Below are 13983 nucleotides of genomic sequence, written 5' to 3'. Positions count from 1 at the left end.
GAGCAGGGGCTGGCGGGGGAGCGTGCGGGTTCGGTACCGTATGTCTGAAGCAGAGATGACAGAGGTGGGGTGAGCAGGGGGTGAGGGAGCGAGCAGGGAGCACACAGCAGAGAGGACGGCGGAAGCAGCTGGACGACTCAGAGCGTAGCTGAAGGAACGTCACGTGGCTCAGGTAGCGGGACGGTTCCGATGTCATGTGTGCGGTAGACAAGCAGAGCAGGAGAGGCAGGGGGGTGGGCCCTGGAGGGCCATCAGGCGATGGCCCATCAGTCCGCAGCAGGTGGGAGAACATGGTAGGGGAGAGGTGGTCCGAGGGGCAGGAGTGAGAAGGGGCAGGTGAGGGCCTCGCAGGTAGGGCAGGAGAGGCTGGGGGGGTGGGGCAGGGAATGAATGTCCTGTGTGAGAGGGATGGCAGAGGGCCCGGGGGAGGGAGCGGACGAGAGGCATCCAGAAACTGCCCCCCAAATGTGGACAAGGTATTTAAGAACCAACCCCCGGCCCCAGGAGGAAGAGGACAGCCTGCGAGGAAGCAGGGGTGGGGGGAGGCAGCCAGAGGAGAGGAGTCAGGAGAGCTGGTGGCCCGTTTAAAACGTTGGAGACAACAATGTCAGTGCAGGGCATGGTGAGAAGATGAAAGGTCAGAGAAAGGACCAGGGAATGACCTCCCAAGTGGCCGACCCGAAACGTAGAGGGGTTAGCAGCGACATCAGCAGCAGGTGGATTCAGTACAGCACACTGGGACAAAGGTCCTGTCAAGAGGAAGAAGATGTGGCGGAAAAGACCCGTGACCCCTTCACGTGCCCGGCAGGTGGTAGGTGAAGAAGGACAGGACGCTGTGGATGGAGCAGAGTGTCTCTGAGCACACTGATGCTGCACACGGCGTAAAAGAGACGGTGGGGTCTGGAGAGCAGCCGTGAGAAGGTGGTCGTGGGATGGGATTTGTGTCAGGGGAGTCAACGGGACGAGAAGAGCGGCAGGCAGCGGGGGAGGAGGAGACAACCTGTGGCCGCCTGCGGGGCTCGGGTTTGGTAAAAGGGCATCAGGGAGAACGGAACCGCGCCCTGGAGAACTTCCCAGCAGCGGCGATGTCGGCAAGTCTGGGGGCCAAAGGGGAGGCCCGTGTGCTCATAAGGCCCGATGGTGGGAGCCCGCTAATGAATGTAAGAACGCATAGGTGCTGCTGTGTGACTGTGTGACAGTGTAGAATATTACAGAATATTTACAGCCGAATAAAGCCACATCGGTACGGTGCCGTCCCTTGGACTTTGAAAGGACGGCACTGGGCGCCGGTAACCGTGAATGCCACAGACGGCGCCGCGCCATTTATACGTTCACTGTTTTTCCAACGGACGGGAGCGGAGGAAAAGTGGAAAGAAGTGGCTGAAATGAAACTGGAATGAAGCTGACAGTAGACTTAACTAAGTAATCTCGCAACTATTGGGCAACATTATAATGGTGATGATCCACAGTGCTGCCTGTCGGCTTGATCACAGTTAATGGGATAAAGGGAACTGGGAGAAATACGGAAACATAAATTGTTGTAGAGAAACAGGTGGCTGCCTGCAAACTATCACGTAATCGCCTGGAAGCTGGCCGGCTCGGGAGAATGCGCGGCCGTCCAGAGCTAAGTTCGGGGAGCGAAGCCTGGACGGAGGGCACCGGCTGCCCTCCTCCAGTGCTTCTGGTGTCCAGATATGAAGGTGCGAGTGAGTCATGAGAGGAATTTGGAGTGATGAGAGTAGGTTAAGGAGGAAGTTCCCGAGTGGAACCCGGCCTGAGGGCTACGACCAAGCAGAGGTCTTTTCCCTGCAGTCGAAAGAGGGAAAAGAGGAAATGAGCTAGGATGTGCCACCTTTGTGGTGCATCGTGGAGAGGGGTTATCGTTTAAGAACGGCAGCAACAAAGGTTTGTACCCTGACCACGGTGTGACGAGGGTCAGGATGGGGAGACGGGTTGAAAGCCGCACCGCGGGAGTGTTAGAAATTTCGGCGTTTGAGGAAAGCCAGGGCAGGTACAAGGAGGAGGGACAGGTGAAAGGAGATCTGAAACTGGGAATGTTGGTCCAGCTCGTGGGTCAAACCGGAGGAATATGGATTCTAAGGCTGGATGGATACAGATTCCAGGGATCAAGGCACAGGGAAATGGTGGTTGAACACCAATTTCGACCTATCCTACTTTTTAAAGACCTGAGGAAAAACACAGATTATGTGCTTAGCTTGGAAAAGGGCGAAGTTTCCCGAGGGGCCGTGAAGAAGGATCCCTGTGAGTGGCCGGAGGTGGGTAAAAGTGAACAACTGTGACGCAGATTTTACTTAATTGCAACTGTTCGTAGTGTCGGGAGTTATGTTATTGATACCGAACACCAAGTAATAGGATGGAGACCACAGATTCGTAAGAGGTAGGAGCCCATCGGAATCCTGCGGTAGCTCAAGAGCAGACGGAGGTTAAGGAGGTGCAGGTACCAAGTCGAGCACAGTTACGAATTGTTATGTGGGAGGCGGCGTCCCTAATGACAGAGAAAAGAGGCTCCTATACCTGGACTATTAAACTGGATCTTCGGATGGGTATCTTCTGTTGAAGACTTTTTAAGTGAGTTATTTAAATGAGTGAAAATGCTTTGAGACGAGAACTATGAGGCACTCAAGGCCTGCCGGTCCAATAATAAAAGCAATATAGGGGGTCACAGTGGTTGTGAATCATAATGGAACAGAAAGCTCAACAGGCAGGGGGCATCCTAGAGGTCGGGTGGGGGAAACAGTCCTAGAACGTTGCACATACCCGTAGTCTGTGCTCTCGGAGTGCAATAAACCTTCAGAGGAAAGCAAGTTGCTGAATGGGAAAGGGTGAGAAGAAAGAACGCTGCCCTGAAGGCTTTTCTAAGCATGTCTGCATAAAGGAGGAGTGGCCGGAGGACCGAAGACCGGTAGGACTAACTGAATAGAGACCTGGGATAATGGTCAGCTTCCCACAAACGGCCCGTGGTTTGAGGGGAGGATTTACGGGACCATCTTGATGTTGGGCTCGAGTACATTTTATCAGATGGCGTTTAGATTTTTTGCCCACATATAAAGTAAGGGGGGAGTGAGAAAGTTTAAAGATATAGCACAGACCAAGATAACCGTGGGAACCACTTCCTGGAGGTCAGAGGGTATGTCCTATGAACTGTGGAAGACTTGATTTTAAAGAGGATAAAGGCAGAAAGTGCATAGTTCCACGACCGAAACAACAACAGCTTCTGTTTATTGAGTGTTTACTATGTGTCTGGCACCATGCTAATCACCTTATTTAGTTTCATTTCATCTTTACGACAATCCTAACAAGCTTATGGAAATCTAAGAATTTGTCCAAGTTACCCAGTCCGTATGTAGCAGATCCAGATCCCAATCTGTCTCTCCCCAAAACCTATATTCCTTTCTATTATGATATACAGTTTTCAAGTTGAAAAAAATCAGTCTGTAGAATTTCTTTGTGTGTGTGTGTGTGTGTGTGTGTGTGTGTGTGATTGTATGGAAAATATACTTTTTGAAATAAGTAGAAGTAATATATAGATCTTCAGGTGATTAGAAAAATTCACAGTATTTGCAATGGGGAAAAAGCAAAAAAAAAAAAAAAAAAAGCAAAAAAAAAAAAAAAACAAAAAAAAAAAAACAAAAACGGGGTGGTGGTGGTGGTGGTGAAAGACTCTTATTACCATCTATGTCCTGGTATTTCACTTCTGTTCTTTGCACAGCAAAGACTTTGAATTGGCCATAGGTTAAAAATGTTAGAGTTTCTGACCAAGACTAAAGAATAGAAAGGAGTTTGATTTTAAGCAGGTATACGATGGGTCGACTAAAAATCGACTACTAACAATTAAATTTTAAAAGTCCGACTGTCGAGACAAAACTTCATTTCTTTTCTCCAAGACGCAAGGACAAGAGTTTATAACTATAAACAATTTAACACAAATCGGAACACCCTTTGCCAAGTTTAACAAAGAAAACTCTCCAAGTGCCAAATTTTTATGAACAAAATACTAACACACCATCAAGCAAAAGAGTCCATAGCCAGCAGACCAAAGGTTGAAACCTCTGGGCTAATTTGTAAGATCTGTGTTTTCAAAATAAAGTAACTCCTTAGAAAGGAGGGGTGAGGAAACCTTCCCGATACTTCCTCTCTTGGTAGAAATGTTTTTTCTTATCGTGGTTTGCTCCTGTACAATGTAATTTCTGTACTTTCAATATTGTTGTTTTCTGTATTTTGATATTGTAAAGTTGTATCTGTTGTATTCTGTTAAGACCACTCCCTGGGGTGTGAGGCACCTGACTTAGTTATCCAAGTGAGCCTGGGGAATTGGGAGGAGCTCGCATTCTCAGCTGGGAAGGGCTTGATTCTTCAGTGAGTTCAGCATTTTGCTTCCCTTTAAAATTAAGTTGCAAAGTAATGGCATCCCTTAAAAACCAGAAACCTTAGAAGTACAATAAGGGGAGGACTTTTGAGAAAAGGAGAGGTGGCTATTGGGGGGAAAAAAAACAATGATGCAGTGCAGTTTCCCAGGATGATGGCTGAAGCCCAGGGCTGTGTTAAGCCTGGGCCCAGATACTGGTTTGGACCAAGGGAAAATAAAGCTAGCTTTACTGAAGAGCACAGTACAGCCCATTTCATTGGTGGCTGGTGGACATACTTTCGACAAATGTAACCAGAGGGAAACAGACCAGGAGAGAAAGTGAAGCCGGAAGGGGATGGAGCTAGAGGAACTTCATAAAGGGATCAAGGAGGTAATTAGAAGTCAAAGCCAGATGGTCTAATGCTTGAAGGAGAAATATTGAAGGCCAGATAAGAAAGTGCCTTCCTACCCAGGGGGTTATGGATCCGGGGTGGTTGCAGGATAGAAGTGTAGGTCCGACTAGGGCCAGAGGGAACCACCTGGGATTCAGACCCAGCAACGGTGCCAACTTGAATCTACCTCGTGCTAGAGTGAGTAGCCTGGTCTATCGTCCGACGCAGAGGAGATTGGGCAGGGGCTCCCAGAACCAACATCTGAAGAGGGAGTTGGGAGAGGGGCTAAGAGAAGGCAGGTTAAGCCCCAGACGGAACTGAATGATGACCAGGGATAACTATTTACTAGTACTTTTACGATTTCTTGTAACTCTGTAACTTCCCCAGTATTTGTTAATTTTGTTAACTTCTGTTTTTTCCTGTACCGGTAGTAAAAATTGTTTTTTCCTGTACTAGTAATAAAAATTGTTGAAAACATCAATGCGATAGGTGTGCTTATTTCTGTAAAAACTGGGTAACAGTGTCGGAGTGAATCCGAGAAGAGCTCAGGTGGGAAAACGGGAAAAGAAAATCAAGTGCAATAAATACTTGACATTCATTCAGAGAGGTCGGTCACAAGACCTCAAACCCCAAGTTTGTACATCCTGTTGGCCCTAGCCGTTGGCTCTCCTTCAGAGGTCTCCCCACCCCTCCCTCAAGAGCGCATATGGGCCAAGGAGAGACTTCCAGTGCCCTTCCCAAATGTGGAGATACAGAGGCTGGCTAAGCCACTCGTCAGGATGAGTCCTACTCTCAGACTTGTGCTCTAGGACCCCCAGAAACGATGATCTTAAAATGCCATGGAGCTACTGAATACAAAGCCCTTAGGAAGCCCCCGAAAAAAATCTTGAGAAGTAGGCTACGATCCTTCACAGGTGACACCAGGTACACGAACCCTCATTCGTGGTCACACTGTTACAACAGAAAGCACGGGTTCCTTTCGGAGCCACCGCCGTATACGTTCAGTTTAAACGTCCCGCAAGTATTACTTAGAGACCTGGTCATAAAATTGGTATTTCTGCAGGAGTTAATTTTATCAATATAAATATACCATCATTGTCATTGCATGTAATTCTGGAAGAGAACCATATTCCTGACCCCCAAACATCTGCCCAGACGTTTAAGAGCTCAAGTTGCCCTGCGTTCTGAACCTTATCTCCTCCCTTCTGTGGGTTAGTACCTGCTGTCGAATCATCATCAGGCAAACGAACAAGAGTGTAACATATTCCTGGTTGGTTATAAGGGAGGCTGGGGGCTGGGATGCAGCACAGCACTTCGTAGGAATCTGATGGTTCCACCTGCACTGTCACTTTCTCCAGCAGCTGGTCATTGAGAGTATTGGTGCATTCAAACTGAAAAGTGAGCAGACAGAAAAGCTATGGTGGAGGAGAACTCATTTCCAGCAAGTTGTTCCTTCCCACCCATAATCCACAACTCTGTTCTGGGACCCACTGTCCCTTTCCTGTCTACACTGTCCTGCAGGTCCCCTCCTAAGACTTCTCTCGAGGCAACACGACAGCCTTGAGTTCTTTTTGTTTGTATTATTCATCAGTTTTTTGCTTCTTCCTGAGACTGCGGTCTACGGAACAAGACGGTAGAAGTCTGACAGCTAAGAAGCAAACTGAAATCCAAGCTCTTGGAACAAGCCACTTAATTTACCCTGATGTTAAATGAGGGTTATTTTTTAATAGGTTATATACTTGATGTTGTGCCAGCTACTTCAGACATCTCGGTTTTATGTCCTTTTAAAGTTTAGCCGTCATTGATTTTGAGATTGAAAAAAATAAAAAATAAATAAAAAATAAAAAAATAAATAAATTAAAAAAAATAAATAAATAAAGTTTAACCATCATACGAAGGCATTTCTACAGCTACTGAGTCAGGGAAAAAACCCAGAAATGAGGCCAAGTTACTGCTCAGTAAAATCATAATCATAAACTAGAATCATACACCAAAGGGGAGTCGATACTCATCTCTAAAGCACACGGAGCCAGGGCGGGAACCAGGATAGCCCTTCTCTCACCTGGAACACGATGTGATCGGTAAACATGTGCTTGATACAACGAACAAAATATTCTGTCTCTGCTTCTGTAAGTTGAACAGGCTCAGAAGACTTGAACAAGGGTCCTAGGTTCATAAACTCGGGAACGGCGGCCAATTGTTCTTTCAAGGAAAAAAAAAAAAAAAAAAAGAAGAAGAAAGTCACAGAGGAAAAGACATGCCTCTGGGTGCCTCAAATGTTTTATGTTGCCGCTGCTTCACTAACAGTTGGAAGGCTCTACTAGAATGTCCCCAAGCGTTAGTGAAGTCATCTTTTATGAGAGTTTATCTATTGAATTACTACAAAGAAAAATAAATAAATTCCTAGTATTGTAAAATTTGAGTTCCCCATTAACCAAGACACCTCGTAAGAACAACTCTCCCAGTTAGTGACTTAGCAGTTGGAAATTGGAAAGTCCCAGGGATTCCAGGTAGCCGCCACTCATGACGATAAATGATTCGCACAAAGGTTTCCAGGGCTGAGAATTAATCAACTTGAATAAAAGTAGTGGACTTCATTATATTTACCGTGCCTGGGGTGCGAGACTATTACTTCTACCCATTGAGTCATCATACCTTGGAAAATGTCTTGCCTGGAAGGAGCCAGCTTCTCTGGCTTGGTAGCCACGAGTGTGATTTCTGCAAAGACAGATGTGAACAGTCAAATGAGCCTCCCGCCCACTGTCAAGCTAAAAAACGCAGACAGAAACTTCTAGCGGATGTACAAGGAGCTATTCCCTAAATTATACCAGTCGGTTCTCTGTCCCCCTTTTCAGAGAGATGCTCATATTGAAATGTATTTAGTGAATGTAGTTTGTGAAATAATCAGTGGCCCTAAAAATCCAGAATTTGCTTTAAAGGGACCAGGACGTCCCCAAAAAACCAAACTACTAAAAGGCGCAATTTATACAACAGACCTCATGACCGAGACGGAAAGATGAGTTGTGTCCTAATAGAAAAACTGAGAATGTGGAAGGTTAGAAGGTCTCTCTCCTCCTCACCTCGAGCCACTAAACTCTTCTTTTTTGAGTTTTAAAGTGAGATATTCTTTGGGAATATTTTTTATGAGCTTGTGCCATACATTCTTTCACAACAAGCCTCCGGTAGCAAAATTAAGAATTTCCCAATCTCAGAAAATAAAAACGGCAGCTGGCAGCATAGTCACTGCCCTGAGACACGCAGTGACCACGAACATCACACGCGGGAACACTTAGCAGCGAGAGAAGAAAAAACTCAATCTGGGTCATGTTTCATACTCTATGAGAAAACCAGGAAAAAACTTTTAAAAACCCTAATTAAAAAAATACATCCGGGGCGCCTGGGTGGCTCAGTCGGTTGGGCGTCCGACTTCGGCTCAGGTCATGATCTCGCGGTTCGTGGGTTCGGGCCCCGTGTCGGGCTCTGTGCTGACAGCTCAGACAGAGCCTGGAGCCTGCTTCCGATTCTGTCTCCCTCCCTCTCTGCCCCTCCCCCACTCACACCTCTGTCTCTCTCTCAAAAATAAAGATTAAAAAAAATAATAAAAAATAAAAAACACACCCAGGGACGCCTGGGTGGCTCAGTCGGTTAGGCCTCCAATTCTTGATTTTGGCTCAGGTCATGATCTCACAGTTAGTTCGTGGGTTCAAACCCCACGTCGGGACTCTGTGCTGACAGTGCAGAGCCTCCTTGGGATTCTCTGTTTCCCTCTCTCTCTGCCCCTCCCTGCTCTCTAAATAAATAAACATTAAAAAAAAAAAAATCCATGTTAGTTCCATAAGATTCAGGAGCGACGATTAAACAAATCAAAGAAGTCTTTGCGAAAATATACTAACAGCATATTTCACTGGTGCAAAATCACTCACACATAGGAAAACTAACAGTAAAGTGTTCCCGTTACCTGCTTTCTGTTCAAAGACAGGAGCCATAGCAAGAGGAATGGATTTCATGTCAAAGGGCTTTTCTGAAGGCTCCAACGTGTACTGGTGTAAGGCTTTCTCCATCCCCGGCACAGAGACAGTGAGGCCTACAAAATAGAAATCTCAGCATTCTAACTCCTTGCCAATCCTAGGATCCAGACAGGCCCAGATGTGTAGTATTTATCTAAGCTTCCTGAAGAAAGAGAAGGATTAAGCCACAGACTTTATAACTTAAATGGTTAAAAACGAAGCTGTCTTATAAGACTGCCTTCTAATTTTGCCCAAGGAAGCATGGGAGCAGAGCATCAAGATATCCAACAAATTAGAAGTACCTTCCAGGAAAGAAAGCAACTTAGCCACGTGGGAACAACCGTAACATAGAGGGAAAAGGTAGAGCCAATCCAGAGGAAGTTCAAGGAGAACCAGCAACAAGCAGTGCTCTCCGGGCCCTTACATACTTTCGGTTCCCCTAGAAATGGAAGCGCATGCAAAGACAAACGACAAGCATGTGCCTAGTGAAGTCGGCTCTTAATGCAGATCACAAGATGATGCTTCCAAGATGCCATTTGGGGACCAAAAACGTATTTGTCTCCATTCCTGGCTCTCACTGACCGTTGAAGATGTAGGTAGCATTCAGTGACATCTGCCTCTGCTGCAGCACATTCAGATAGAAAGTAGCTCTGTCCCGAACCTCATCATCAGTATCCATCATACACCTGTCCAGGGGACACAGAAGAGGCCTGTCACAGCACCCTCAAGTTTTCCGAGAGCTTGCTTTCCCACCATACCCAAACGACACAGAGCAGGCTATCTGACACTACCTTTGGAAAAGAGCTCAACAGCCAACAGTGGATCCTACAATCTCCATAAATTTGGGAGACTGTCCTGAACTGGTAAAGAAATAGGGTCTTTATGAACCAGAAGCACTACGTAAGCAGGCATTAAAATGATTAGGAAGAATACAAAAACATGAGATAGCAGGTTGGAGTCTAGTCTTGAATATGCAGCCACATGACCCTGGTAAAGACTCAGACTTCTTCATCATTAAGAGATGGGACCATTATGCTTTCTAAGGATACTAAAAAGGATTCAGAATCCAGCCACTGTTACTACTCAAATGGCAATTTGTTTTACTTCAACCAGCCAGCCTTTAGCTTATAATTTTTCTGCTTCAATTATAAGATGTAATCACAGAGTATTTGCTAAAGCAGATCTTTTCCTCATCAAGTAGGGAACCATGGAAACCATGAAAAGCTGATTTTTCAACTCTCCATAGTGAATTACTTTGAAGTTGGCCCCTATTCTGCAAATTGAGGCACATATATTTAAGTCACTTCCTCAAACTCCACGGGAGAAAGTCAAAATCAAATCTACGTGTGCACACACAATTACTAGAAAGATAACAAAAATGCCATTCGCCCCTGACTTATTCCATCAGTTCTACTCTTAGGCTCCACGAAACATTTGATATGGTACAATGAAGCATTGTCTGTTCAGTCATATGGCGTTCTTAAAAAAAAAAAAAAAAAAAAAGACATACTTACCTTTGTAAGAGGACAAGGATGCTTGGGAGAAGATTCTCATTTTGAGCCCCAAATTTAGCCAAAGCACTCACAGCAGCTACAATGAAGCATAAAACAGAACAACATAAATACTGTATTGGTTTCTCAGGGTTGCACAGTAATTATTCAAAAAACGAAAAACAAAACAAAAACCACAAAAAGAAGCTTCCCCGTGTTCAGTGGGAATAAACTCTCTTAATTTGTGTATTTCTTGATTTTATCTCTTTGACCCATTTAAGCCTAACTAGAAATCTGCAGGCCCAAGACAGCTATGGATAGGAAAATTCTCTATGCACTGAGAAAAAAGAATCATGTGTGTGTGTGTGTGTGTGTGTGTGTATGTATATATATATATATATGTATATGTATGTATACGCATATATGCATATGTATGTATATATACGTATATATACATACATATGCATATATGCGTATACATACATATACATATATATACACATACATATATACACATATATACATATACATACACATACATATATATATACATATAGGCCTTCCTCCACTCTGACCACAGCACCCTGTATACCACAGTGACGTAATTAAGCTCTAACACAACCAACCAGCCCCAAGCATAAAAAGCAACTCTACTATTAAATTCACTCCATTCAGGAAAAGATTTATTGCTTACCTAACTTTTGTCGGGAGTGGTGCCGGGGGTAGAAAGAGAAAAGACACAGTCCCTGATCTCAGGGAGTTGGACTCTAGTGGAGAAGACAGGTAAGTAAAGAGACAATGACAACGTGGTAAAGTCCACGGCAGAACTACATCCAGGATGCTACGTGAGAAGAGAGAGGAGCCTAAATCAGAACCGCTGGAGAAGTGACCCAGGGATGGACGCTTGCTACCTGCGCTAAAACTTGAGGGGACAAGTCAAGTTAGCCGGAGGGAAAGGGCGGGGAAGGAGCGCCACAGGCAGAGAGAACAAATCCAAGGCAGGGGGAGGCAGTGACACGACGAAACAGGTACGCTTGAGCCTCACGCTTCTTAGGACCGGACATCGAATACGGGGCACACCTGCGTATTTGTAACAGGGCGCATGACGAACTGGCTGTTCGTAAGCAGACTCTGTGCGCCAAGGCCATTTTGGAAGCCAAGTGTGGAGAACAGACTGGACCCCTGTGAGACTACCATGCGGTCGGACTAGGCGGGCATCTGAAATGGAGGAGGGCCTACACCAGCACTTGGGGAAACAGAAAAGAGAGAATGCAGAAACGCTAAGGCGGCGGAGTTGACGTGACTTTGTCAGGGGGCTGATGGGGCTTCTAAAACGGCAGAATACGCTTCCGTCTTCACGGCTGAGTGGATGGTAAAGGTGAGGACTTCCATTTGGGTTGCATCTGAAGTGCCTTAGGCAGGGGCATACAAGTTCAGGAAAGAGACCCGGGACCGCAATGCCACGGCACAGCGGTGGAGCTCGGAAAAGGACCCCCACAAAAGACAGCGTTATAGCCATTAGTACGAAGTGTGTGTATTCTCAAGTGTGTATTTTTTGAGGGTGTATTTTTAAGTTGGTAAGACAGACCCCCAAGGGAAACGAGCATTTTAAGGAACGAAAGAGAAGCCTTACAAATCAGACCGGGGAGGGACGGAAGTCACGGGCTCTCGTGGACACCGAGCGGAGAGTTTCAAGATGTGTTCAGCCACTCATTCAGGCCGAAGGAGGTGAACAAAAGTAAGAACTTGATTTTCCAACTAGCTTATCGGTAATTTTAAAAATTAGCTTCGGAGGGCTTTTAAGGGAGAGAGCCAGTTTATTGTGTGTTTAAGAAAAAAATGGGGAATAAATTCACGGAGGCAGTTAGTAACGGCTGCTTCAAGTTTACCTGACAGGGGAGGTATAGTCAATACCTAGTAAGAAACAGTGCATCAGAGGAAGGTTTATATATATATATTTTTATAAATTTTCTGGAATATTTATTCATTTTTTGAGGGAGAGAGAACAAGAACAAGCGGGAAAGGGACAGAGACAGAGAAGGAGACACAGAATCCGAAGCAGACTCCAGGCTCTGAGCTGTCAGCGCAGAGCCCGACGAGGGGCTCAAACTCACGAACCGCGAGATCATGACCTGAGCTGAAGTCGGACGCTTAACCGACTGAGCCACCCAGGTGCCCCAGTTTATATTTTTAATAGGAGAGCTTTTCACCTGTTCATATGCTCAGGGGAAGGAATGATTAGAGAGGAGGAAGTAAAAAAAAAATGTCCTAAGATCTCTTGAAAAAGTCACTTAAAAATACACACACACACACACACACACACACACACACACACACACACTTCATACTAATGGCTCTAAGTCTGAAAAAAAACCACCTGATGCCATCACAGCATTCCTATCATACTGAAAGTCAAGAGTTATCTGTCTCTAACCAGCAGCAGAAATCCGGATGGAAACCGAGCGCCAACCAAGAGCTGCATTATCTGGCCCAAGTAGGTCCCAAGCCCCCACCCTCACTCAGACCTTGCAACTTCATTTTCCAATTTCATCACCACCCCCCCCCCCCCGAGTTAATAAGCATTTCAGAGGATTAGGAGTCCCGTCGGTACCAGCGTTCCAATGACTCACCAGCTCTGACAGCCTCGTTCTCCAGTACGACCCTATTAAAGATAAAGCGGATATACTTGGAGGGGACGGGCGTTCTGGGGCCCTCTTTGCCCAACAAGTGTAGAATCTTAGTGGCCAGAACAGTGTGCTCACAGTCCTCAATGAATTCACAAAGGTGGGCTAGACCGGCTTCTTTACCCTCGGGGTTCTCTTCCACAATGCTGATTATGCAGTCCACGATGGCTCGCTTATATTCAAAGCCTCCCTGGCAAAAGAGAAAACTGCCATTCATTCGGAGGAGGACGCTTTTTGAAGAAATGCTTCTAACTCCGAGGCTCAAGCTTATCATATTCAAATTTCCTTTCCTTTCCCTTCTGAAAGAAACAAAAGTGTCTGGGCTCCCAGTGCTAAAACAACAGCATGTTTAGTGATGAGAAGACGGCGACCAGAATTAAGCACACTATTTCGGAGGCATGCTGAGAGGATAAAGCTGTTTTAAATAACGACGGATGGGATCTCATGGGAATCGGTAAGCATTTGAGAGAGCAACTTTCTATGATGAGAATGTGTCTTGTCTACCTACATCATCTCGGAGCATGTTGGAGAGGAAAGTCATCATGACGCTGTGCTTTCGAGGGTATTTCTGGCAGAGAGCACTGATTGCCTGTACAACCACCACCTGTAGAAAAACACAGAAAGGATGTTCGTCTCTACAGCTTTAGCTACGAGGCACACTTTGCCTCTTACTGGCTGCAAACTAAGAAGGCGCTGTAGTTACCTCAAATGGCAATAAGGCTTCTTCTCCGTGAAGGACCGGGTAGGAGGGCTCAAAGGAAAATAAACAACAATTTTCAAGAGACCCCATCCCCTTGCTCCAAGCACATAAGCCCAGAAAAATTTTAAAGTCAACAGTGAAGAGAAAAAGCGTCAACAGACCGATTTCCGTAGAAGAAAGAGTTACTGAGGAACTAGTTCACAAAATGGTTTCTAGGAAAATGTTACCACAACTTAACTTTAAAGACGAGTGTCGAGAAGTAAGTAGGGTGTGAAATTTTACCCTACTTGCAAGCTAACACGTTAGTCTGCAATTTCATGGATTGCTGGGAGAGAAAACACGGG

At 45.6% G+C, this 13983-nt stretch overlaps 1 protein-coding gene across 1 annotated transcript in view; it reads right to left on the bottom strand.

Annotated features, from left to right (window-relative positions):
* COPG2 (coat protein complex I subunit gamma 2) overlaps window positions 1-13983 on the bottom strand; it is a 116495-nt gene that overhangs the window by 40324 nt on the left and 62188 nt on the right. The window contains exons 13-20 of the mRNA XM_086689996.1: window positions 13448-13543; window positions 12886-13129; window positions 10280-10355; window positions 9348-9451; window positions 8717-8842; window positions 7414-7476; window positions 6821-6960; window positions 5978-6149 (exon numbers count right to left, since the gene is read on the bottom strand). Coding sequence (XP_086546122.1) covers window positions 5978-6149; window positions 6821-6960; window positions 7414-7476; window positions 8717-8842; window positions 9348-9451; window positions 10280-10355; window positions 12886-13129; window positions 13448-13543 — 1021 coding nt within the window. The remainder of the gene's footprint in view (window positions 1-5977; window positions 6150-6820; window positions 6961-7413; window positions 7477-8716; window positions 8843-9347; window positions 9452-10279; window positions 10356-12885; window positions 13130-13447; window positions 13544-13983) is intronic.

Source organism: Puma concolor, chromosome A2, assembly GCF_028749965.1.
Source record: "Puma concolor isolate L17-30 chromosome A2, mPumCon1.1.hap2, whole genome shotgun sequence".
In the NCBI taxonomy this organism is placed as follows: domain Eukaryota; kingdom Metazoa; phylum Chordata; class Mammalia; order Carnivora; family Felidae; genus Puma; species Puma concolor.
Note: the sequence above shows the minus strand (reverse complement) of the source record. Positions and strands in the feature narration are given on the sequence as shown.